Source organism: Sardina pilchardus, chromosome 14 (assembly GCF_963854185.1).
Source record: "Sardina pilchardus chromosome 14, fSarPil1.1, whole genome shotgun sequence".
Classification (NCBI taxonomy): domain Eukaryota; kingdom Metazoa; phylum Chordata; class Actinopteri; order Clupeiformes; family Clupeidae; genus Sardina; species Sardina pilchardus.
The window spans coordinates 24756624-24782967 of record NC_085007.1 but is presented as its reverse complement, the minus strand read 5'-3'; the positions used below and the strand labels follow the sequence as shown (position 1 = coordinate 24782967).

General features: G+C 44.1%; 5 protein-coding genes and 1 non-coding gene across 7 annotated transcripts in view; 2 read left to right on the top strand and 4 right to left on the bottom strand.

The window, feature by feature from the left end:
* The window catches only part of thbs4b (thrombospondin 4b), a 17682-nt gene extending 14251 nt beyond the window's left edge, over positions 1–3431 (bottom strand). For both annotated transcript variants that reach the window (XM_062554212.1, XM_062554213.1), the window contains exons 1-3: positions 3220–3431; positions 1571–1768; positions 867–1120 (exon numbers count right to left, since the gene is read on the bottom strand). In XM_062554212.1, the coding sequence (XP_062410196.1) occupies positions 867–1120; positions 1571–1768; positions 3220–3307 (540 nt within the window). In that variant the 5' untranslated portion in view covers positions 3308–3431. The remainder of the gene's footprint in view (positions 1–866; positions 1121–1570; positions 1769–3219) is intronic.
* Positions 3432–7694: 4263 nt separating this feature from the next.
* Positions 7695–10615, top strand: zgc:122979 (uncharacterized protein LOC641576 homolog). The gene is made up of 4 exons (XM_062554457.1): positions 7695–7944; positions 8311–8554; positions 8823–9337; positions 9773–10615. Exons 1-4 carry the CDS (start codon positions 7852–7854, stop codon positions 10004–10006), a joined length of 1086 nt encoding a protein of 361 aa, XP_062410441.1. The 5' UTR covers positions 7695–7851; the 3' UTR covers positions 10007–10615.
* Positions 10616–14143: 3528 nt separating this feature from the next.
* Positions 14144–16019, bottom strand: LOC134101154 (uncharacterized). Its single transcript, XM_062554738.1, has 2 exons — positions 15835–16019; positions 14144–15657 (listed from the first exon to the last, which is right to left on the bottom strand). The coding sequence occupies exon 2, from the start codon at positions 15651–15653 to the stop codon at positions 14226–14228; it is 1428 nt and encodes a 475-aa protein (XP_062410722.1). The 5' UTR covers positions 15654–15657; positions 15835–16019; the 3' UTR covers positions 14144–14225.
* A 1198-nt stretch (positions 16020–17217) lies between these two features.
* On the top strand, positions 17218–18927 carry hwa (huluwa). The gene is made up of 3 exons (XM_062553723.1): positions 17218–17882; positions 18044–18242; positions 18357–18927. The coding sequence occupies exons 1-3, from the start codon at positions 17298–17300 to the stop codon at positions 18521–18523; spliced, it is 951 nt and encodes a 316-aa protein (XP_062409707.1). The 5' UTR covers positions 17218–17297; the 3' UTR covers positions 18524–18927.
* A 368-nt stretch (positions 18928–19295) lies between these two features.
* On the bottom strand, positions 19296–24783 carry atp5fa1 (ATP synthase F1 subunit alpha). The gene is made up of 11 exons (XM_062553722.1): positions 24636–24783; positions 23616–23691; positions 22598–22767; positions 22057–22230; positions 21783–21949; positions 21198–21498; positions 20769–20993; positions 20576–20683; positions 20298–20442; positions 19764–19914; positions 19296–19669 (listed from the first exon to the last, which is right to left on the bottom strand). Exons 1-11 carry the CDS (start codon positions 24693–24695, stop codon positions 19591–19593), a joined length of 1656 nt encoding a protein of 551 aa, XP_062409706.1. The 5' UTR covers positions 24696–24783; the 3' UTR covers positions 19296–19590.
* Positions 20083–20215, bottom strand: LOC134101571 (small nucleolar RNA SNORA17). Its single transcript, XR_009941426.1, has one exon. It is a non-coding gene; the product is annotated as a small nucleolar RNA SNORA17 (small nucleolar RNA).
* Positions 24784–26344: the final 1561 nt, after the last annotated feature.

The following is a 26344-nucleotide window of genomic DNA, read 5'->3' as shown; positions in this document are numbered from 1 at the left end:
CAAAAACCAAAGGTCTTTAACTGTGTGGACATAAGCAGTTGGATTTGTTTTGGCTCTCCTGTAAAGTTGGTGAAATGTCACTTACACCCTCTTGCTTCTCAGCCCTCAAAAATATACCTGTCAACTAGGTCTTACTATCACCTACCAATCACTTAAACTAAGCCTGTATATCCTCATCCTAACCGTCATCTCACACAAATATCTAAACTTAGTCGAATTCTTTGCTCTCGGTCTCTACTGAAAGGACAGTTCAATGAACTGTTCCATCTAAGAATAGGCTGGGCACACTTAGTGGAGTTTACAAAAATCAGACCACGTTGATTAGAATAGAACTGTACTAGAAACCTTAGACACTACAGTATATCCTGTCCTTGCACTGCTCATGGCTTGATGCTGAGCAGAGGAGAAAACTCTCTGTCATCAAAAATGAGCTGGACAGCTAGACAGATATATTACAGGCCAATTTGCAACCTCAGGAATACTTATGGGATTAATCACAATTACATAATAATCTGAAGGACCACCAGTTAACAGTGGAACTAATACGTTCCATGATAGTTCACTCACTCCATGAAGTCCATGGAAATGTCACTACCCTAAAAATGGCATTATATTAACCACAAAAAATATTAAAAGTTTCAAACTCAATAAAATATCAGGTAAACAATCAAAATGTTTAAAGACTTAGTTTAAAGTAGTTTAAAGTGATAACTATATTCATTCAAAAGAATGACTGTTTTATGGATCCTGGAGCATGAGTTAATGAAAGTGCTTGTTTTACAAACTTGTGTGTGGCCTTATAAGCTTGTGTGTGTGTGTGTGTGTGTGTGTGTGTGTGTGTGTGTGTGTGGCCTGTCTTGGTGTACCTGCGCTTTGGGCTGCATAGTCTTGAGCTGCACGCCGCGGTGGGGAGCCAGTCCTGTAAACACCACGGGCAGATCTGTGATGGTTTCCACCAGCTTGCAGTCCACATGGAGGTCCACGCCAGGTATGCCCTGGTCCGGAGCTGGCAGCCCCTTCAGGTGGAAGAGAAGCTGATGGCGCATGTCGTCAGCCAGACGCAGGTTATTAAAGGTCACCGTGCCCATTCGGCCATCGCTACGGAGATACCGCAGTGACGCTGAGGGGAAGAGGGAGAGGGAAACCACCAGCAAAAAATAATTAAGCAATGCATGAAGGGTTAGTAAAGTAAACAATGCCAAACTCTCCGCTGAGCTACCCTCATTTTTTAACCTCGTGGATATCGCCTTGTGGTAAAACTTGGACTGGAGCAGTCAACAATAGATGTCAAGGGCAGATAATCAGTTACAACGGTTTAAAATACCGAAACAAAACTAAACAGCTTTGAGATGAATGACTAATCTAACTCTCATTAGCACTGTTTATCCCCACTGCATCTTTATTTATTTACTGTAGGCTATTGTATACCCTTGATCAGTTAGTGGACATGTGTGGCTCCATCCACAGTCCATATGGTTGGTGTTTGTCTGTCTGGGGTCTGTCTTTGTGAATCTGTCTCTGTATTCATTATGGGCAATGAACTCATATGGCGCGTGGTGTTTAAATTTACCTTTATTCATCTTGCCAAGTACAGTGAACTCAAGGTACTTGCTGTTGTCCTGGGGGTTGTAGAGGCTGAAGACGGTGGTTCCACCCTTGGGCTGGAGCTGGAAGGTGGTCAGGATGAAGAGCTCCTTCACCCCCTGATCCTGAAGGCCCCCATGCAGCAGGTCTGGCAGGCAGTCCGGTGACGTCAGCAGGTTGTAAACTAAAGGCAACGCAAATTAAAGAGGAAAGAGATAGAGAAGAGAAATATGATATATATATATATATATATATATATATATATATATATATAGTCGGTGAGATGAGATAGACTAGAGCAACTGGCTTGGCTTTGCAGCTGGATTCGGCTGGATTCCTAGAGGTTCCTGATTGAATTTCAAGCGCTCCGCAAAGTTGCCAAAGGTAAGTCAATATCACATTGAAGTGATCTTTCAGGAATGTGTGACAGAAATGGCTTTTGGACAGAGTTTTGCCGTAAACAGGTTTTGGGAGTTGTTGGCGTTGAAGAAGGGAAAAGTCATGTAGGAGAATTTGACAAGAGACCAAAAACATCATTTTGTAACTAGATGTAACTGGAGTTGCAAGACTTAAATTTTGTCTCAAATGATCAAAGAATAGATTAGGGGATATGATTGATGTGGGCAAACATAATTTTTAAGCAAGAATACAACATTTATCAGACACAGCTATAAATAGTTTTTTCCATAAAATTGTTTGAGACATTGTTGACTCTTTGGGGTAAATTGAATCAATGTATTTAGATAGGACTTTCCAGGAAATATATTTTTGTGTAAATTTGTTGAAAATTGAGTTATATATATGTGTGTGTGTGTGTGTGTGTGTGTGTGTGTGTGATCAGGGCCAGATGGCTTTGATGCCCTGAGGGATAAAGTCTCTGAAAGTTATCAGACCCAGACACACACACACACACACACACACACACACACACACACACATACACCTCCATTCCGTCATTTTTGTGGTCAGCTTACTGTTAGAGTGTGTATGTGTGTGTGTGTGTGTGTGTGTGTGTGTGTGTGAGAGAGAGAGAGTAGGTGGATAGTGTAGTGTGTCTGTGTGTTTTGGATTCAAAGCCTATGAATACGATCACATAGTCTCTGTGAAAGTAATCAAGGTTTCTCTTTTTGACTTATGTGGAACACACACACACACACACACACACACACACACACACACACACACACACACACACACACACACTCACACACACACTCACTCACACACACACACACACAAAAGGAAGTCAATGGATCCGTGAAATTACAACAGCTTCCGGACTGACAAATAGCAATAAAATAAATCTAATTGAAGGGAGACATATTTTACAAATGTCAAATAATGAAATATACAACGTATATCCAAGTTCAAATAAAAACCACAGAGTACATACATACTACCATACACAGACAGGTAGACAGACCGGAAGACAGATAGACAGACAGACAGTGAGTTACACAGAAAGACCTGTAAATAGCCAGACACACAGCTAAACACATCTAAACACACATGTATAGACAGTGATTAGACAGGGGGACTGAGTTCAATAGTCAGACACACAGTCAAACACATGTAAACACAGAAAGACAGAAAGATAAATGAATGGAAGGACAGAGCTTTAAAAAAAATGCTTACCTGTTGACTGCGCTCCTACTGCTGGTGTGAGACTCAAGAATACTTGAGAGAGGAGACAGAGAAGCCAGACCTCCATTCTGCTCTGCATGAGAGTAAGAATTGGACTATGGGTGTGTGTGTGTGTGTAACTTATACTCTCCGACACTCCACACTGCCCTCCTGTGAGGCTGACCGAGCTCTGGGAGTGAGTGTGTGTGTGTGTGTGTGTGTGTGTGTGTATGGGTGGAGGTTTCGATAGCTGTGGATGTGTGTGTGTGTGTGTGTGTGTGTGTGTGTGTGTGTGTGTAAAGTGTGTATACAGCTGGAGTGGGTGGGTTTCAGCTTTGTAGCAGCTGGCCCCCTGTTAAGAGGGCCTGATGTGGTGCTCTGCCACCTGATTGGCTAAGTTGAGGTCCTTGAGAACTCTTATTGGTATTAGCATCTTTAAAGTAATGTCCAAACTCCACCCTCACCTTGTCCCCAAGGGTCTTTTCATTCAGATATCTAATCTGTGTCTTAACATAAAAACATGTTTTTAATCTTGTTTATGTCGTCTGTGTTCATAATATCTTGTCTGTGGTGATATGTCTTACATACGGGTAGATCAATATCAGTGAAAGTTTTTCACATCTGTACCGTCCTAATACTTGTCGTTAATGTTTTTAAGGTTTTGCGAGTACACAACAGATTATATGTCAGTAACTGAGTAGACGGGAAAAGTCTATCAAACTTATTTTCTATCTCAAATTTCAGTCTAAAGAGGGATATACTTTTTTATATTCAAAGTACCATCTCTTTGAGGTCTTCCAGGAAATCCCAGTAGCGTGCTTTTTAGAAACTGAATAACACACTCTTGGGTCCCCACCCCCTGTCTGTGTGTCTGTCTGTCTGTCTCGTCCTCTCTCTCTCACACACACACACACACACACACACACACACACACACACACACACACACACACACACACACACACACACACACACACACACAAAGAATGAGAGAGAGATAGAGTCACACATGAATTGATATATAGAGGGGGGGGCACTGTATGAATGACAAAAGTGTGTGTGTACGTGTGTGTGAATTTACGTAATTACAGTCCTCAATGGACTTGATGTCTGGTCTGTTATTAGTCTGCGGCAGTGTGGGTATTATTCGGTGAACATCTGAGGCCAGGTGGCCCAGACACATACACACACACACACACACACACACACACACACACACACACACACACACACACAGAGGCACACATGGTAAGATCATTATCAGTGTTCTCTTACTCCATCAGTCAATGAGAGGACACATAAACCCATTTGTATGTGTGTGTCTGTGTGTGTGTGTGTGTGTGTGTGTGTGTGTGTGTGTGTGTGTGTGTGTGTGTGTGTGTGTGTGTGTGTGTGTGTGTGTGTGTGTGTGTACGTGTACGTGTACGTGTGTGTGTGTGTGTGTGTGTGTGTGTACACGGTGTTCTGGCAAGATAAAGCATTAGATTAAACTCATTCCCGTTTGGTCAATATTATCGATGAACTGAACCCATAATAAACAGCTATATACAAATAAACTTGGAATATGGGGGAAAAATTGGAATGGAACATGGTGGGACAAAAAACAAAGAACAAAGAACAGACCATCGGTATGTCCCGGTGGTTCAGACTTTTTTGACTGACACAAACCAGCTGGGGGCAAAAGAGACCGGATCCACCACCATAAAAACAGAGAAAAAAAAGAAAAAATAGGAAATCAGTCCGGAAACCTCTATAAAAGAATGATAAATAGGCTTCCAGCCTTAAAATCCATTCCCCTTCCTGTGGGAAGCAGGGGTGAGGGTTTAAGATGCTTCAGTGGCCAGTGCCTAGATTAGCCACTGGAGGGAGATGAAGCCCTCTGCACGCAAGCCTTCATAATACAGAGTGAACAGGTAAGGGCGTCAGTGTAGCAATTCTGTCTCAAATTATCATTCGCAATGTCTTGAGGGTTAGTCCCATATGAGGCCAGTAATCTTTGCCAATGGTTCACAAATGATGAATTGGTGCAAGTGGTGCAGGAACTGAACACAATTGTAATGCCACCTGAGAATATACAGACCTCTTATATTGGATCCATGAGAATATATGAGAACCTAACACAGCAGGGTGAATCCCATCCTCCGACACTTTTGCTAATTTAGCCTACTATTAAAGTCTTTTTTTGTGTGCGTGTGCGTTTTGCTCATTTACTCTTAAAGTCTTTTTATTTGTCTGCGTTTGAAGTGGATAGCAAAGCTAGCAACATCAGCATGTGTTGAGCTGAATAATGCTGTAGTCTCTGCACCAAGAGGAGGAGATAGAGATGGGGAGTTCAGGCCTGCTGCATCCAGTAGCCTATTTTATACTGTAGCGCTTCATTGGGTTGTCTGTTAGGACTGAGCTTTAGTCTCCTGGTGAGGAGCAAAAGCTTTAGAAGCATTATGTCAGGCCGTGCACTCAGTCACCTCTGCAGTGCATGCTGGCAGGATACGGGCTGCAATGTATCCTCTCTACCAGAGGAGCACAGCAGCACGCCCACAATCAAGATCCACAAGAGACTGCATATCCAGGGCAATCTGATATATTATGGATATGATGTTGTTGTGTAATCAAGTATCATGCATAGTGCATGTAGGCCTACATTTCATTTATTAAAATATAGGCCACAGTGATAGTTAGCTCTGGTGTTAACTGTCAAGACACACATTCAGCTTTATTTTATTTATTTTTTTAATCTTGATTTGGTCTTAGGCCTGCGTAAAATTGCTAATTTTAGTGAGTCGAAAATGAAAAAACTTCAAGTGGCTTATAATGATGCACTGAGAATTGTGCTTAAAATTCCTAGGTGGAGTAGTGCCAGTGAAATGTTTGTAACAATGTGCCCACTTTTAATGCTGTTTTAAGAAATGTTATAGATTCATGTGCAGACTGACAGGGTCTAAGAATGTGGTTATTGTCTCCATAGTGGATGTCTCTAAGAGTGACACAAGGTAGGTACACATCTTGCTTTTGGAAACATTTGACCCATTGTCTGTATAGGTTGTTTAAATGATGCATCATATGCTTTATTCCTAAATGTCTTGTATTGATATTTATTCATATTTGTACTGTGTTGTCTCTATGGACCTTTGTGTTATGAATAAAGTTGATATATATGTCAATACATTTGGTTTAATCTTACTAAATCTGTCAAAACTTGAAGACCTCTTATCCAAAACGTGACATTTATGGTAGGCTATAATTTAATTGTGTATTTCAGGTAATATCATGAAAGACCAGTTGTGCTATTTCAATTTTAAAGATATTCAAATAAAGATAAATAACATGAAAACATCCCATTACAGTTCCACTGAATTTACTTGGAAAACACAACAAATCATGTTTTTTTTAAATTATTCATGAAAATGCCTTAAAATGAAGGATGGCCTCGGCCAACAGCGCCCTATAGCCTATGGACCTGGAGAATTTAATCGAATCCGTTATCCACCAATTTAACCACTCGTTTGGGCTAATTGATATTCGTGAACGGTAAGAACATTTGCGAGATGAAATGAAACGTAAACCTCAGCACGTGCAAGTCTATTTCTGCCGAATGATGACTGCCAGGGACTGGACTACAGACTCAGAGGCGCACCTCATAGCCTAGCCTACTAGCAGGTCTGTCTTAAGATGATCTATTTAATACAATCATCATTTCAATGTCAGTGCACCACACTATAGCAATGTTTAGCCGACTAAATAAGCAAGTGGGTTTCTTTGCATTCATTCCATTTGGCAGTAAAGTCATATTTCTAAAGCATTTTAGCCTATAGGTAATATAGCTTCATCCTACATTTGTCAGTTCAGTTGAAAAATGTAGACTAGCCAGAACATAATTATGTACAGCTTATGTTATTTTTCTGTAGGCTAGGTTAGAAATAATAATAATAAAAAAACAAGCTTGCCTATAATTCATTCATTCATTCAGCACGAGCACGGCTAGCCCAATTCTTCCAGAATACTATGACTTGCCGGATTTTATCATTTTGCTCTTACGCCTGTCAGTTTCATGTCCCTCCCTGTGAAGATTCTCGCTGCATATTATATCCTAATTTGTCCTCAGTTCCGGTTGGAATGGAACCTCTCTCGCGTCGATAGCTGATTGGCTGAGTTCAGCCGAGGAAATATGTCCATTTTTGTATGGATTCACCTGCCACTACAAATTACATAATTTTACGCACTCCAGTGTAGCCACAGTTATTGTGTATGCGTCGAGATAATAAGCATCACATAGACACCCCATTTCCTTAGTTGTATAAGCATGTACAGGGATTAGAAACATACAAAAGACAGAGCGTATGGGCTCAGGGAACAAGAGGTGTCCTGGAGAGAATTCCGGAAACACTCCTCTACATGGTGATATGGGCTGCCACATCCGTGCGCCGGCTGCCAGGCTGCCTATGGCAGGCAGGGCGATGATGCGGTGTTCCTCCTCACACGTAGCGGGGGATGTCGGGGACGCTCGGTAGTGAGCGTGGGAGGTGAGCGCGCCTGAGCTGTATAAAAGCGCCGGCTTGCGCCTCAGCAGACACAGATCCACAGTCCACAGTCACAGGCACAGGTTCTCTCTCTCTCTCACACACACGCTTTCGCTCACACAGGCAGGATGGTGCTCATTTGGACTCAGTTTGGCGTCAAGCACAAGAACGTGAAGTGCAAAGTACGGGTGATCCACAGCGAGGATAGCTATAGCTCTGAGGTAAGAGAAGCGTGTTGATAATCACCCTGACCTTTCCTCCCTTCCTGTCCCTTTCTTCCCTTCTGTCTGCCTTCTTCTATTTTGCAGAATTCTTCTCACTCTTCTCAGATCACTGTCTTCTATTCTTCTCTCTTCTGAGCACCATTTTGCATCCTCAACTCTTCCTCTGCAACCCTCCTGTATCCCCTCATCCTCTGTCTCTTCACCTCCTCTCTCTCTGTCACTCTCTCTTAGTACTCTCTCATGCTCTCTCCCTTTCTGTCATGGTCTGCTGGTTGTAGTTTTTGCACACTCTCACAATGACAAAAGCCCCTGCAGGTACTGTGATCTGACCATGACCGTATTTGTGTGTGTGTGTCTGTGCAGGAGACGGCAGAGGAATGTGAGGTGCCGGTTAAGTCGGTGACTCCAGTGAGAGACTTCTACACCGTGCTCGGCGTGACGGCCGAGTCCAACGAGGACGAGATCCGGCGTGCGTACCACAAGCTCGCCCTGCGCTACCATCCCGACAAGAACTCGGAGGAGGACGCAGAGGAGAAGTTCAAGGAGATCGCTGAGGCGTACGACGTCCTGTCCGACTCACAGAAGCGCAACCTCTACGACAGACGGGGTGAGTACATCACACAAACACGGGCGTGCACACACACACACTCCACCAGACACAAACACACGTTAGCACTCATGCAGAAAGCTGCAGGGGACATGAATAATTTAGCACACACTCCCTTTAATCTTACTACACACATGCGCAAAAGGTACTCACTTCTTACAACTCAGCACAAACACACACACAGACACACACACACACACACACACGATTATGCCACAGATTTTGACCAATCAATCTCATGAAAATGTTCCTTCTTTCCCAATATCAGATATGAAGAGGCCAGCCACCAAAGGAGACTCCTCTCCCCCGGCCAAGGCCCACTCCTCCTCCGCCCGCTTCTTCAACATCGACATCGACGCCGGCGACTTCAGTGACCTCTTCAACCCTTTCCTGCACAAGCAGGCGGGTCAGCACGGACCCAACCCCCCCTCCGCCGCCGCAGGTGCCACTGGCGCCACAGGTGCGTGTAGCAGCCAGGTGTGCGAGCTGGAGGTCTCGCTGGAGGAGCTGCTGACCGGCGTGACCAAGCACGTGCGCTTGTCGGGCGGTAGCGGCGGCAGCGGCAGCAGTGCCGGGCACTCTCAGGAGCACGTGATGAACGTGGAGGTGAAGAAGGGCTGGCGCGAGGGCACGCGGATCACCTTCCCCGGGGCCGGGCTCAAGGCGGGCAGCGGCGGGCACGCCGCCCAAGACATCGTGTTCGTGGTGAAGGAGAAGAAGCACTCGCACTTCCGGCGGGAGGGCTCCAACCTGGTGTTCACCGCCCAGATCACCCTTCGGGAGGTAGGTTTCTGAGCCTGGTGGTGTTTCTGGAGGTGTCAGTGAGCGTGTGTCTTTGTTCACCCCCCTTAGACTGCAGAGAACCGTTTCTAAATATAGCCTTTTGCTGCAGCCACCCACCCACCCCCACACACACTGACACACACACACACACACTTACTCTGCACTTCCCACGCAGAACACTCAGTCATTGAGACTTCTCTTCTCTTTTTCACCCACACACCCACGCACCGACACACAAGACTAGATTAGCTCATTTGTATGGAGAACAGTCTGCTCCATATTCTGGTGTGATGCAACAGCAGCATTATATAAATCAGTCAAGTGGAATAGACAGATACTTATCCCTCTCTTCCTTTCTCTCTCTCTCTCCCTCTCTCGCTCCCTTCTTCATTCTCATCCTCCCCTCCTCCCTCTTTCCCCCCTCTCTCCTCTCAGGCTCTCTGTGGATGCACTGTTACCGTGCCAACTCTGGATGGAGGAAAGAAGCCACTCCCATGCAGTGATATCATAAAGCCTGGCTCCACTCGCCGCCTGATCGGGGAGGGGCTTCCACGGTCCAAGTGCCCCACGCAGCGAGGAGATCTATTGGTGAAATTTGAGGTGCTGTTCCCTGATAGGATCCCCCCGCCCAGCAAAGAGATCATTAGGCACAGCCTGGGACAGTGTTAACGGACAGCCGCACACACAGTCACACGCACAGGGACACGTGCGGTCGCGTGCAGCACGGGACTACTTTTGAACCGAGACTGAGGCAGAGGGTCTGTTCCATCTCTCGGCAACAGACTGAACTGTCTGTCTGTCACAGACTGAGACAAACTCACAGAAACACACACACACACACACACACACACACACACACACACAGACACACACACATTAACTGATGAAAGGTGCTACTCTACAGAGATAGATTGTGTGCAGCCTTTTATTTTGGTCGGCCAGGTCAGGTGTGTTTCAGATTTAGAACGTCTAAATCAACGTGCATGTCAACCAGCCAGTTAGGCTTACTTTGGGTTGACGGGGCTCAAGTTGAGCGCTTGGTTCTTGGTGGTTTTCTCTTGAAGTCATTCAAGCAACATTCGTTTGATCCTGAACAAACAGGAATGCTCGGCGGGTGCACACCTGTACATGTGTGCACGTGCTCTAGTCTCTATGAGAGAAGCCCAGTGTCATGTTTCACTGAACTATATGTACGTTTATTTAAACAACCACTGCATGTGGCATGTGGGACAAGATGACAATACCATGTATGTTTTATATTTAATATAATAAAGGTTTGTTTTAAAAAAACAATTTCTTGAGTTTTTGTCTGATGTTTCATCAAAGAATAGATTCTGGTCAGCAGGGGTTACAAGACTCTTTCACAAGAATGTAACACATACAGGTATTTATAACTGTTGTTGAGTTTATTCCTAGTTCTGCCCAGGTTGTTCTCCAGCTAAAAACTGAGAGTGTAGGAGGTATATAAAAATGTTCAAGTAGGCTGAGTGGATGTGCAGGTAGTGAAGTGCTTTCGGAGTGGAAAGTTGCGTGGGGTGAATGTATGAACCATGAGATACTCCAGCGGAGCTACATCTGACATAACCGGACAGCCTCACCAAATGCAGTACATTCATACACATTACAGTGTACATCATGTGCATCAGAGTTTTCTTGAGGGTTGTCAAGGCTCTCCAGCAAAACGAAGCCTGAGAATGTACTGCTGGAGTGACAGAAGGCAACACAGTACAATCTAGTGCTTGTGAGAACATACTGACATGACAGAGGCAGCGGTGCGAAGCTGAAGTAATGCATAGGTGTTACTTTCTTAGGTTGTTTTGTTATCGATTAAATGGTTCACAGGAGACAGGTTCATTGGTTTCATTCATTCCTGAATAGAAAGTATTCACTGGTTTGAAGTAGACCGTGTGACATTCACCAATTTCCCAGCCCACTTAACACCTCAACATAATTTTGGCCTGTCATTGCGGAGGTGGGTTGCATGTTCAGTAAGTGCTCATTCAGAGTGACTTGTCTGACCTATCACGCCGAACCGGCGGGGAAAGGTCACCCCATTCTCCAGAACAGATTTCATGATTGCTCTGATGGAAGCATAAGTGAGCAGGGCAGAGTGGTGGTATAAATGGCATTATTGTCTCAGATTATACAGTACCCTCCAGAATTATTGGCACCCTTGGTAAAAGTTGACTAAAAATAGGTATAAAAAATAATCTTTAGGTGATTTATTGTACTCCCACAATGAAAACAATGAGGAAAAATACACTCTGCAAGGGAAGCAAATTTATTGTGAGAAAAAGGAAAATCTCATAAAGAAATAAATGTTTTTAATAAAAACACGTCACTCACAATTATTGGCACCCCTACTTGTAATACCTTCTTAAACCTCCCTTTGTCAATCAAACAGCATGTAATATTCTTCTCTGACACCCCATAAAGATTGAGAATACAAAGTAAGGGATTTAAGACCATTCATCTTTACAAAACCTCCCCAGATCGTCCAGATTGCTAGGTCCACACTTGTGCATTCTTCTCGTTGACTCATCCCACTGTTTTTCTATGGAGTTTAGATCAGGGGACTGCTATGGCAATGTCTGAAGCTTGATTTTGTGTTCAGTAAACCATATTTGTTTTGATCTGTGCATTTGTTTTGGTTCATTGACCTGATGAATGATCCAATCATGACCAACTTTTAGGGCCTTGGCAGAGATTGTTTGATTTCCTTTGAAAATGTTCAGGTTTTTCTTGGTGTTCATGATGCCATGCACCTTAATTAGGTTCCCAAGGCCTTTGGGAATTAAAACAGCCCCACAATAGCACAGCCCCTCCACCATAATTCTGATTAGGCATGGGGTTCTTTTTAGTATAGTCATTCTTCTATGTACGCCAAAGACACCTTAAGTGTTTTTAGCAAAAGAGCATCATTTTATTTTCATCTGACAATAGACCACACTCCCAGACATGTCATGGTACCATTCAGTAACTCCTGCCATTTACATTGTTCATTAAATGACTCTACTGGCTTTAACCTGACATGCTGTCTAAATAATCTATTAGCAGTGAGGTCACTTTTGAAGATTTTTGGGGGGGACTTGGTGACCCCAAGATGATAGCTTTGTCTGTAACTCTCAACAGTGGTTCTTATGGATTTTTTTGCCTATCATACCATCCTCCATACTGTGCGTGGGAGCAAAATAGCCATGGGTCTTTGTCCAAGCATGTTTGCCACATTTCCAGATGATTAGAACCTTTTATTCATCAGTTTAACTGGAAATATAGGCATTTTCAACAAAATTCCTAGTTTCCATAGACATTCTCTTACTTACAAATGTCAACACAATTTCTTTTTATTTCAATTTAGTGTATTCTCTTGTCTCTCCAATGTTGAAAAATGACTAGAGGATTTAGCCTCTGAGTGACTTAATTTTCATACCATAGTGAAAAAGAACGTCATGAACTACTTCTGAAAGTTCACAGACACTCTGATTTACTTTAAAACGTTGCATTTACATAGGAAAATGCTCCTGTTAAATGTTGTACATAATATGTTTCAGGGGTGCCAATAATTGTGAGCAAGCTGTTTTTGCTAAAAATATTTATTTCTTTATGAGATTTTCCTTTTTCTCAGAATAAATTTGCTTGCCTTGCAGGGTATATTTTTCCTCATTGTTTTCATTGTGGGAGTACAATATATCACCTAAAGATTATTTGTTATACCTATTTTTAGTCAACTTTTACCAAGGGTGCCAATAATTCTGGAGGGTACTGTATAACATCTATCCTACTGAAGAGTAGAACAGACTTTGCGGCTATTAGTGTCCTCAAACCAGATATTATTTGAGTCATATGAGACGCAATTAATGGAAGCTCACTTAGCATGTGCAAGTCCATATTTTGGAAAAACTCTGGGCTAAATTTTCATTTATTTTCATAATGTCAGCTTGAAATAAATCACCAACTAATGACCAAGGAGCCAGACAGCATTTCTTTACAGCATCAGTCTAGGAGTTTATTGGCTATGGATTTCACATGCCACTAGCCGGTGAGGAAAGAGACACACTGAAACCCAAAAAAGACTGAAAAGACTCGCTAATGTGACTACTGCTTCGAGAAGGCTTGTAAAACAAGGACCTCTAGTGGCAGACTTTAAGTATCGCACCCTTTGAGCCAAGACTGCCATGGAGAGAATATACAGTATGAGGAAGACAACAATTCTGGTTGCATGTCAAAGGGTGGATTTGACTTGGACTGCAGACGTGACTATTTCTGACATTCTGATATGTTTTCAAACTGGAATTGTACATATGCCATGGTTGAAAACGTATCAGAATCTCAAAAATAATCACTGCAATCGTCCTATAGGACAGCTATCAAGTCTAATCCACCTATTGTAAAAGCAGGCCTCAATCACCACCGTGTCTGGAGTGGCCTCAAAGACAACTGAGATTAGGAGATTTAAGATACTATACTTGGAGTCGAATACACCATATTACTAGGCCAATTTTTTATCTTCAACAGGTGCACAGAGTGGTGGTGCTAGTTCCATGACCTTGGTTTTGGTGGCACAAAAACAAAATGTAGGAATGTTTATCATGAGCAGAACTACTACTCAGATGAGTGCTATTTGAGTGGTAGAAAGGCTTTGGTCCTTTTGGTGATTACTGTCTCTTTTATGTTGTCATGGCAGATTGTGGGATCCTTGGATAAACATCATATTTAAACTGTATGTGTACATATTTATACACTTAGAAGAAATCAGACCATAACAAGTGAGTTGTTTGTGTGTCAAACACTTTATTGTAAACAACCTGAGAATATACTGCTTTATTGTAAACAACCTGAGAATATGCCGCTTCATTGTAAACACCCTGAGAAAATGTCGCTGATCCCTTCAAGAGCCACTCTTGCTCCTAAACCATGGCATGAGCATTGCCTCCAGTATCTGCCTGTCCTGTTCATCCTCCTCGGTCTCGTCCTCCTCATACGCTCGAAATCCAAACGTGCTCTGGCTCCTTGGTCGGGTCAGCCTGTTGTTTGGCCGTCGTGGTGAGCGGGGGCCAGCCGGGGGCCGCGGCTGAACGGTCGTCGTCGAACTCTCTGCTTCGACGGGCGACGAGGCCTTCGAGTTTGAGGGCGAGCGCTCGTCCACCTCTGCGATGAGCAGCAGCGCGGGGGACCGGGACACCCGACTGCTGTCCGGCACCTTTGCCCTGGGCATCCTGCGCGGCAGGAGGGACGTCGTCCTGCGCCTTGCTGCTCTTCTGCGCTCCCAGATCTCCTCTGGTTTGCTGCGAGAGTCACCAAAGCTGCATGTGGACGCTGGCTCACTACCATTGGCGGCCACTTGAGCCATTTTCTTGTTCAGTGTGCTTGTCTTTCTAACCGGCAGTTTGGATGGAGGCTGAGGCTTCTTAGTAGCGACATCCTGGTTTGAGGCAGGCTTCTTCTCGTCGGTAATTTGTTCAGTGGACTGCTTGACTGCCTTCTGGGACCCTTTTACCGGAGGAACATCTTCCTTCCTGAGGTCTTTCAGAAGCATCACTTCCCTGTTGCTCGCAGAGGAGGCTGTCATAATGGATTCTTCCACAAGCAGGGGAGACAGGGTTTGGAGATGTCCATCAGAAACGTCTTCAATATCAAAGTTGTTATCAATGTTAAGTGGGGGCAGCTTGCGGCAGTGGGCATGTGCATTTTCCTGAAGGGCACTGGCGGCAGACATTTTCTTGGTCAATGTGCGTAGACCACTCTTTCTTATCGGCAGTTTGGATGGAGGCTGGGGCTTCCTGGTAGTGACATCCTGGTTTGAGGCAGGCTTGTTCTCGTTGGTAATCAGTTCAGTGGACTGCTGGACTGCCTTCCAGGTCTTTGTGACGTCTTTCAGAGTCACCTTCTTGACCTTCTTCAGAGAGGAGGCTGGCGTGTTGGATTCTTCCACAAGCAGGGGACAAAGCTTTTGGGGATGTCCATGAGAATCAACTGCCATATCGGAGTTCTCATCAGTGTGGGTCACAGGATATTCAGAGCTGACCAAGTTGGGTGTATGGGCAAGTGGGGGCAGCTTGCAGCCGCGGACAGCTGCATTGGCCTTCCGTGGAACAGCATCGGTCAGCAATGGTCCAGGCCGTCTGTGCTTTGGCAACAGAGGGCACCTGGAGGGCTCTTCCAGGGCAGCCACAGATGAACGTCCTTGCATCACTGCCCTGTGACTGAACTCTGTGTTGATGGCATTGCCACTGCTTAGAACCCTCAGCTCTGGGATGATAGGTTTGTTCCACCGCCGTGGCAAGAGTATGCCATTACGAGGCCAGTGGTTATTCATATTTCTGAAATTTGAAATAATATGAATTCAACATAAACAACTGATGTAGGTTGATTATTGGGGACATGGAATGAGATATTCAATTCAGTTTGAATATTATATATTATATTATATTATATTAATATTATAATAACTACTTTAAATAGGCCTATGTGGTTCGTTTCTCCATATAAATACTTACTTTTTCTTTGCGAAGAACTTCCTTGGAAAAAGTGCTTAAAAATAAAGACGACTCTGCTCTCAAGTTTGTGTTTCAAAGTGAATGGCAACAACAAGATATGCGGCTTATATATCATCGGCATAAGTTATTTTATTGTGACGCAATCGCTTGGTCGATTCGTCTATGACGTCAGTAAATCAGCCTTGTCGCCGTGTTCGAGCTCTGTGAAGAGAAATTAATGGGAAAATGAACTAACAATGGTTTATGTCAAAATGAAAACAGAAAATGAGAACTGTCCACAGGGTGGCGCTGTATGCTATATATAAAAATCTAGACACCCTAGCGGCAGGCTACACTTGTCATGATGATGGCGAAATGGTGATGTTACCTCTAGGCTACATGTGTAAAATGTATTTTAAAATAGCCTAGGCCTTCTCCGGGGCATTCTGGGGCATTCAAATCAAGGGGAAGATGAATAAAGAAATGTTGTGGCAATGCTTTCTTGGTGGTCTTCAGACATGAATATGGTGAATGGGCTATCTTATTCATATTATGTATTGATAGATCCTTTAATTTGTGCCTCACAGTTTCCAGATTTGCTTCTATTTAATTTAGGCAGTATTATTTAGGCACTTTATCCTGCATTCTACGCATGAAACTAGGTTTATATTGAAGTAAACTCGTAGCCTACGCTAGTTCGAATAATTTGCATAGGCCTATAGCCTTTTTACCATATCATATTAGCGTTTGCATAACATTTGGATTTCCAAACTCCATGTCCATAATAAGCAGGAATGTAGTGGTAAAAGGTGGATAAACTGAATTCTTAGATCACGGTGAGGTTTTTTTTTTTTTTTTTTTTTTAAAGGTGTTCAGAACTGGTGCAATTGTGCAATTGGTGAATAAACTCTTTTGACAGGTGGATATATTCTCATAAAGAGGTGGATAAACTACGTTTACTTGCGTTTAGTGTCCACTAAATCGACAGGGCATTTGCGAAACCACAGAAAAAGCCTCTCAGGCCTAGGCTGCTCTCGTTACAGGGTAGGCTAGATTTTTTATCAGAGACTTTCCTCCAATATTTGTCAAGGAGCAACCAAAGGGGCGTGTTTTTTTAAATGAATAATTGCGGTCAGATTGTTCTCAATTATGCTAGTGGCTAGGAAAGATGGCAATACGCAAAGTTGACAAGAAAGTAGGCTACGCATTAGGTAGTGCGTTAGGTACAAATAAACGGTCGAGAGATTTCTGTTTGGATGTAAATATAGTAGCCTACAGGCGAAAGCAATTGGACTTTTGAGGGATCATGTCAGCAGCACCTGTGCATGCGTCTTTTGAAGACACACCTGTGCTCTGTAGGCCTATCATCTGGGAAATCGTTCGTCAATCACAATTACCTTTAATCATTTCACCATCAAATCGTACGTCAATCACAATTACCTCCAATCATTTCACCATCAATTCAGTGATATGAAAAGTCTGAAATGGATCAACCACCAGTGTCTGCGACACCCTCAGTGACGGCAAACATTCCGGGTTTGACCATCGTAATTATTCTTCTCGTGCCGTGCCTACTGCTAGTGCTGCTACTCAACTGCCTGCTGCTTGGGCACAAGTTGCTGCTTTTAGCAGGAGGCAAGACTCGGGTGCGCTCAAGCTCGCAGTGCTCACTGCTCCAATCCACGCGTCAAAGAGTTTCCCACTTCTCAGATGGACCGTCATTCTCGTACCCCAATGGGAGGACTTATGGCCCTGTGTCCAGGCCGCTCCTGGTCGTGCCCAATACATCGTCGCTCACCTCATCACAAGAGCGCGTGGCCGGTTGTCTGCGCTATACGCAACCAGACGGAGCCACTTGCGCTGGCTCTGGCTCTCTGCCCGTGCCAAGCACGCTCTTGGCAGCAACATCAACCACCGGCTCAGCAGCCAGGGTAGGCCTGCCACGTCGGGCACGTGCGTATTTTAGTGGACCTGTGAAGTGGCGGAGAATTCCACTGGATCCCACGCAGTCCAGCGACTCTGACGTAGAACGTGCCAACACGGTACCTCCGAACTCTCCTGCTCCAAGGGTAAGGATTTTTACCTCCTAGTGTTGATAAAACATGTTGGCCTAATGTCCGGTTAACGTGTGTGTGTGTGTGTGTGTGTGTGTGTGTGTGTGTGTGTGTGTGTGTGTGTGTGTGTGTGTGTGTGTGTGTGCGCGTGTGTGCGTGTCTGCCTTGTGCTGCAGTGTTGTGGGCCGCTGCGCCAAAGCAGCACCCTGGAAGTCCATGGTGACGTGGAACTTGGATTTGTAGATCAGGTCCACATGGAGTGTGAGGTCGCCAGCAGTATCCCGCCAGAGAACTCCTACTTCATTGCATCTGCAGGATCCTCTGCAGGCTCCGCTGTAGGACCTGGACTAGACAGCGACTTTGGCGCAAGCGCAGGCAAGGGACACATCCACTTGTCAGGGTCTGGGTAACAACTGTTTTGACTTAAACATGGCCTAACTGTAGAATAATATTTGGATGTATTTCTGAGTTGTGTGTGTACGTCTGCAGGTGTGTCTCTGCGCATCTTGTCTGCAGACAGTGAGGCTATGGGATGTGGACTGTGGGCGTCAGCGTTGGAGTGGGACTACTACGACCCCAGCTACATCACACAGAACGAGCTGCCGCCTCCACGTACACACGCCCCCAGCATAGCTCCCAAACAGTACTGGATCTGACCCTTTGACCAGTACTGGCCTCGAATTTCCACTGCGTTAAAAATAGCATCAGTAGTGTGTCACCAGAACACGTGCACCCACACAACACATACACTACTGGAGGCTGGAGCAGGAATCACTTGTCACTCACTATGTTAAATATACTTCACTCACATAAGTCTGGTTTTATGTTTATTTATGGTTGTCGATCACTGTAGTTCACTATGTTCATCACTGCTTACTACAGACGTTTTTGTGTGTCACTTGACATCTGATACAGTTCTCACTGTTAACCTTTTCCATGTCACTTTTTGTGTAAGTTACAATGTTCACTTTTCTATTTATACACCATATACTGCTGAAATAAATGTTGTAATAAACTTCATAAATATGTAGTCATGTAATTAAGATTTTGTTTATTTTCATATCTGAGGACCTAGAGTCCAACAGTTTTTGTACAGGGGGCTGTGGGCAACCAAGGGATTATATAAAACAAGTTGAAGACCTTTGTCAAGGTTGCAAAATGGTGGCCTAACTGTGGGATGAGGAGTAATCACCCATGCCTACCAAGGTAATTGCTGAACATACTCAGGTGACTTGACCATTGCATCTGCAGTGTTGAAGTGGTGAACATGCTTGAAAATCTACATTAATGAAATTGACCAGCCAATTTAACCATTTTTCATGCAAATGTCAATTAAAACAAACTACTGAAGTCACCCTCTCATTTTAAGCTCTTCTATAAGAGCCATCAAGATCATTTTTATATAAATTACAGAACCAAGACTTGCCATCACAGCTGAGAAACTTTATTTGGTACAGAATAATGGAACGTCATTCAGGTTCGCTTGAAGTGTACCAGCCCCTCTCTTTACAGATACTAAATGAACTTGATACATGACAGCCAAATGCAGTGGGTCTATGACTGAAGACAAAAGCAGTTGTGTTGGAGTAGAACACTTTATTCTCTGTTGGGAGACTTCTGTACATTAAAGATCAAGTGCTGCGTATTTTCTTTTTTTTTTGACGTCGGTAGAAACATAAAATTGGAGCACTATGCAAATATGGACAACACAAATAGAGGAAACTTATTCGAAGCTGGACAAGAACTGCAGGACAAGCTCCTTCAGCTTGGCGTCTGATGCCTCTGAGATCTTACCGTCGGCCCTGAGAAACAAACACATTGAATTAGATTAGATTAGGCTGAGGGGAGTCAAAGAAGAAAAGGAACCAAAAAAAAAAACTGAAACCACTTATTTACCTGATGGCAGAAAGCAGATCCTGGTGCTGGCTAAGAATGTGTTGCAAGAAAGCCTTCTCGAATCTTGTGATTTTGCTGGGCTCCATCTTGTCAAGATGTCCCCTGACACCGGCGTAGATTACTGTGACCTGCTCCTCAATGGCCATGGGAGCTGCAAAAGACATCCAGTTGTTGAAGTGGTTTATTCCTGACGCAGTTTAGACAAATGTATCAACTGATGTCTCCTTCAATAATGGTCCTTCAATATGGGATTACTTGTTTTTGCACTTAACACCAAAGAAAGTCAAATTCTAATTAAACTTAATTTTAGGTTTGTTGTCGTGTAGTCTATTAATCAAACTAAGCACCCATGGCATTATGGGTACCAGTGTAGACATAGACAATTTCTCTATGCCACCTCCTGACACAATCTCGACCAAAAGTAGCCGGATTGCAACGCCTCAAGGGGCAATTCTTCAGACATCTATAGCAGGAAATGCCCAGACTGCGGTTTCTATATTGTTTAAACATGGATGCTTTGAGAGGTGTACTTACAGTACTGTCCCTGCTTCAGCAGCTCAGTCAGACGCACGCCCCTGTTCAGCAGCTGCTGAGTGGCAGCATCCAGATCAGAACCGAACTGAGCGAAAGCAGCCACCTCACGGTACTGGGCCAACTCCAGCTTCATGGTACCGGCCACCTAGCAAAAACAGGCAAGACACATGAGCGCCACCGTCATTAGCCTAATATTTTGTGAGTTGAGCGTGTTCTATGAACTCTATTGATTAACAAAAGATTTAACCCAATAGAGAGATCAAGTTCAGGGAGCTGACCTGCTTCATGGCCCTGGTCTGAGCAGCGGAACCCACACGGGACACGGACAGACCCACGTTGATGGCTGGCCGGATACCCTTGTAGAACAACTCTGTCTCCAGGAAGATCTGTGGCAGAGGAGAGCGAAATCAGTAACCAGAACACACAAGTCAGGGGCGTGTCTTGTAAAGAAGCTAAGGTATGACCCCGCACCTGTCCGTCTGTGATGGAAATGACGTTGGTTGGGATGTAGGCAGACACATCACCGGCCTGTGTCTCAATGACGGGCAGAGCAGTCAGGGATCCGCCCCCGAAGTTGTCGTTCATCTTGGCGGCACGCTCAAGCAGACGGGAGTGGAGGTAGAACACATCACCGGGGTAGGCCTCACGACCAGGGGGACGACGCAGCAGAAGGGACATCTGACGGTAGGCAACAGCCTGCAAGGGGAGAAGAGGGGACCGGTTACGGACCACAACCCAACTATACAGGTTTGCATCTCAGCAATAAGGGACTATGATGACAGGATGCATTACAGTTTAAATCAGACGCCATAATTGAATACATCCACCACCTCACTCCAATATCTGTTGACTACATGGGATGAGCTGCATCTGAAAAGGAAAGGGCAAGCAAAGACTCACCTGCTTGGACAAATCATCATAGATGATCAGGGCGTGCTTGCCATTGTCTCTGAAGTACTCTCCCATGGAGCAGCCGGAGTAGGGGGCCAGGTACTGCAGGGGGGCGGCATCAGAGGCGGTGGCGGACACCACGATGGTGTACTTCATGGCGTCAGCATCGGTCAGACGCTTGACCAGCTGGGCCACGGTGGAACGCTTCTGGCCAATAGCAACGTAGATACAATACAGCTTCTTCTTCTCGTCTGTTCCTTCGTTGAAGCGCTTCTGGTTGATGATTGTGTCAATGGCAATGGCGGTTTTGCTGTATGCGGGGACAGATTATCCATTTGTTAGCATCATGGTAGATTCTCTTTGGAGAATCTTAATTCAGCTTAAGCCTAGCTTACACTGACAGATTTTGACAGAATTTGTTAAAGATTCTTGAAAGATTGTAGTCTTAACTAATGCCCCACATTCAAGCTTTACACAAAAGACTACAATCTTTCAAGAATCTTTCCCAAATCTTGTCAAAGTCTGTCAGCGTAAGGTCGGCTTAAGTCAGCCTTGTTGGCACATCAAGTTTTATAATTGTACTCCACGTCTTACCCAGTCTGTCTGTCACCGATAATCAGCTCACGCTGTCCACGGCCGATGGGCACCAGGCTGTCTACGGCCTTGATGCCAGTCTGCATGGGCTCCCTCACAGAGATACGGGGGATGATGCCAGGGGCCTTCAGACCCACACGTCTGCGCTCATTGGAGCCAATGGGACCCTGTGTGCAAAACATACAGTTAAGAGTCACAAAAATCACAAAATGAAACACCCTTCACTACCAAAACAGGCAAACATGTACACATGCGCGCACACAAATGACTTTACCTTTCCGTCGATGGTGTTACCCAGGGCATCCACAACACGGCCCAGCAGCTCCACACCGACTGGGACGTCCACAATGGCACCGGTACGCTTTACGATGTCACCCTCCTTGATCAGTTTGTCGTTACCGAACACCACAACACCAACGTTGTCAGGCTCCAAGTTCAGAGACATACCCTGAGGAGAAAATATTTCATTTTTAATTCCAGTTCAGAGTGAGGATGGGCAGTTATGCAATTACCATAAAGCATCTTAAGGCTCCGACAGGAGGAAGGTGGTTAATAGGGCTCGGGATCGTGACATGAAAACTTTGCGGGCAGCCATGTTGGCAGCATCACTCCTTAGTTTACCATGCGACTCGTAAGGAGTTACTTCCGCCTGTTAAGTGTGTTCGTGTTACTTCGTTTTTGCCTTTCTGGTCGTATGTTACCATGTAGTGGGGTGTAATGGCGCAACCATGTTCAGAGAGCTACCAACATGGCGGCAATATTCCTAGAATGCAATGCACGTGCCCAAGCCCTATTAAATTTTGCATTCAGCTCACCTTAAGGCCAGAAGAGAACTCCACCATCTCTTCTGCCTGCACATTCCTAAGGCCATAAACACGGGCGATACCGTCACCAATGGACAGCACACGGCCGGTCTCCTCTAGCTCAGCCCCGGTGTCAGCACCCAGGATCTTCTCCTCCAGGATACTGGAGACCTCTGCAGTTCCTGTAAAGCATTCAGGTAACAGCTAGCATCAATAGCATGTTACTGTAAACATCTGAAGGTGACCCAAGCTCTGTCCAAACCGCCAATTACCTATTCTACCTCATTTCCATTGTCGTCGGCTAGGGCCATCATGCCATACAGTCAACTTCCAGAAACCTGCTTAGAGCTGCCAATTGCCACCACAACTTCCATTCTGCTTATGAGGCACCTTAATACATGCCTACAGATTTCCTAGTTATATAAATGAGTGCAATCACTGACAGTTTCGCTCATCATTTCAACATTTATATCATATATCTTGTTATTTCATTGTTACTGAAAATCCGCTTCACTGAAAATGAGGACTACACTCAATGAAACATCAAAAACAAATAAAGTTTGAATGAACACTTAAAATAGTAACTTGAAGAGCACAATACACTAATCTGTTCTACAATCAATACTGGTATTAAAATGCTGGTGCTTATATCTTTAAGTCTAATATACATCTGAATGTTGTATACATCAAGCAATCTTGTATGAAATATATGCAGCATGTATTGTGGCTGGGTTTTGCTGAAGCTTTTATATTAAAGGGAGTCTCCTGGTCAGTCTTAGCATTTGCTTTTAAGGACTCAAATGCTGTAAATCACATTGAGACAGCTACAATCTTACAGTCGCAATACAAATGAGATATTTGATACAAACACTGTGACCTTACTGACATTGACTTATCTGCCCAAATTAGACCTTTAACTAACATCTATTCCTAATGACATTGCAGACAATTACAAAGATACCTTACACTGAACTCTTAAATTAATTGAACTCATGAATGATCCAATCCGATCTCAGAAATCCAATCTCACCTGTTTTCTGCAGCCATGGGCTGGTGGTGTGAAGATTTTTGGCCCCGACGCAAGCTGCTGCGACATTTTTAGGGATCTGAGAGAACACAATAAGTCAATATCATTAGTGATTAGAGGTCACGGCAATTACAAGAAAGGTAAGTTTAGATTGTCGTCTTCAGGCTGTTCAGGCTCTCTGACCTTCAGATGCTTATTTCGGTCTTCGCGCTACAAGGACACATTTCCGCACACAAAAGGGTAGCTAAACTCGCCAGCACTAGTGTGTCAGCCTACGGCTACGGTAATCCACGACTCTTGTCAATCACCAGTTTACAGCTAACTGGCAACCTAGCTGACCAATGTCACCTGCTCCACGACCTAGTTCTTAATGTTCGTTACATGCAAAGCTTAAAACTCAGAGCGTTGCTAACGTTAACGTGTTACGTTAAAGTTAACAAACCTTCAGCTAACGAGGTTGGGTTGCACAAAAGTAATTTCGCAGAATAAACATCGCTATGCCCTATCCTGAGTGACATTAGCTAACGCATAGCTAATGCATAGCTACTATTAAGTTTTAAATACTCAATTGCCATTGGAATTGTTACCAATGACAATTTAGAACATGGTGTCCTAAGTTAGCTAACAGTGTCTAGCTAACTACAACACGTTAACATCATGATCAGACACCACCTCCCACAAATGTCAGCTAAAGCTGCTAACATTAGCATCTGACCTTCACCGTCAAATGTCACTATTGAAAACACAGTGCCTGCTGTGATCCAACTGTCGTGCTACGTTCAGATATGTTCACTGGCAGTCCATTAATGCAAATGTTTAGATAACTTATTGTTATCTACGCCATTCACAATAAAATAAAGTTGCACTGACAGGCTGCGCGTGCAGCAGGCCCTCTGTGTGCAAGATGGCGGTCCGCGGCAGACCGTCCTCGTCATTCAAGTGGATGACATTCATTTGAACAAACCGAATAAAATCTTACTAAAATGAATCTAATGAAACAATTATTAAGTGTAGAATACTCACGAATCCGGCTCTGCGGGGAAGGGTGCGGGCCAAAGCCGCAGCGACGCGAACCGACAGCATGATACCCTGACACACAAGCTAGTCTTCCACCACAAGCCGGCTATTTCGCGAGCAGCGGAATGAAGGAAATGGAGGGCACAGCATCGGCTCATATAGAAAGGTCATTGTGACCCGGAAGAGCTTCTACATGAGCAACTTTACACTAAACGTTAAATTGTAACTTTTCTTTAAACGTTAAATTTTAAGTTTCGAATGACAGCATGTGCAAATATGTATGCAATATCGCATTAGAAGTGTGCTATACGATTAAATAAATGATTAGCCTTTTAAGAAATTATATGTCAAACAGACAGGGTTAACAATTTTTTTTTTTTTTTTTACGATTCATTCAGTTTAATGATGTTGTTGATGAAAAGACTGGGCCTACCATGACACCACTACCTTTGCAGGCACCTTGACCTTATAGAATAAAGGTGTCATCTTGAGTAACTCTTGTTTGCCAGCTCAAGAGTGCAGATTGTCTGGGGTTGTCATGGGGTTAATCATTTTTAAATTTTGAAAAATCAGACTATCCTCTCCTTCCAGTTAGATGCTGTTTAAATATGCCCCTCTAACAGTGAAGTTGGATGCTTGGTGACACATAACCATAGTCGTTCTGAAACCCTGTGATCTAACATGACACGAGACATCCCACCCTCCACATTAGTATTTTTTTCTGATGGGTGTTGAATTGTGTTAATACAGATTATAAAGTCAGGATTTGGCGTAAACGGCATGCAAACATCACACCTCGAATTCACTATACAGGCTGGAGACGGTGGTGTAATGGTGTGGGGGATGTTTTCTTGGCACACTTTGGGCCCCTTCTGATGGCTACTTCCAGCTGGATAATGCACCATGTCACAATGCATGGATCATTTCAAAATGTTTCTTGAATTAAGGCAGTTCTGAAGGCAATAGGGGGTCTAACCTGGTATGGTGTACCTAATGATTGGTTAGGGGAGTGTAGGTCTGATAAATCTGAGAATCTGCTACTATGTTTTGATTAAGATTTGTTAATAGTTTTTTATTTTTACACTCTCAGATGGACCAAGATGTTATGGCTGCAATAGATGACAACACCTTGCCCAGGAAACATCTGGGTGTTTGCCAGGAACTGGACCAATGGTGAATGCCATGAAGAAAGGCAGAGAATCCTGATCGGCTTTGGTCCAAAATGAAACTGTCATGCTGTGGCCCAGCATCAACAGGCACTCAAGCCCATTCTCGTAAAGCTTTTGGTGCTAAATTCTTGAAGATGGAAAAATATTGTTTCCATTCCAGAATGGGAAATCCATGAAAGGGCATATGGATGACTTTGAATTCACACGTGTTATGGGTTCAGTGGAGCCTTTAGAAGACACACTGTCTGTAGCAAGTCTATATGATCTGACTCATAAGATACTTACGGTAGATTGTATGTCTACTCTAAGAAAAAAAAAACTGAAACCAATTTGAATGACACACCTCATCAGGACAGCTCACTTGCAGAGAACACTTGCATTATACAGCAAGCAAGACTTCAACTCCAGTCAGAATTTCTCCAAGTGCTTGCCTTTCTATCATGACCTTCAAGAGTTCTTCAAGCTTGTTGCCAGATCCTGATCATTGTTGCCTGATATCTCTCCACAGCCCTGTAATGCTTGTTAGTGTGGCTCATGAAATGGTGC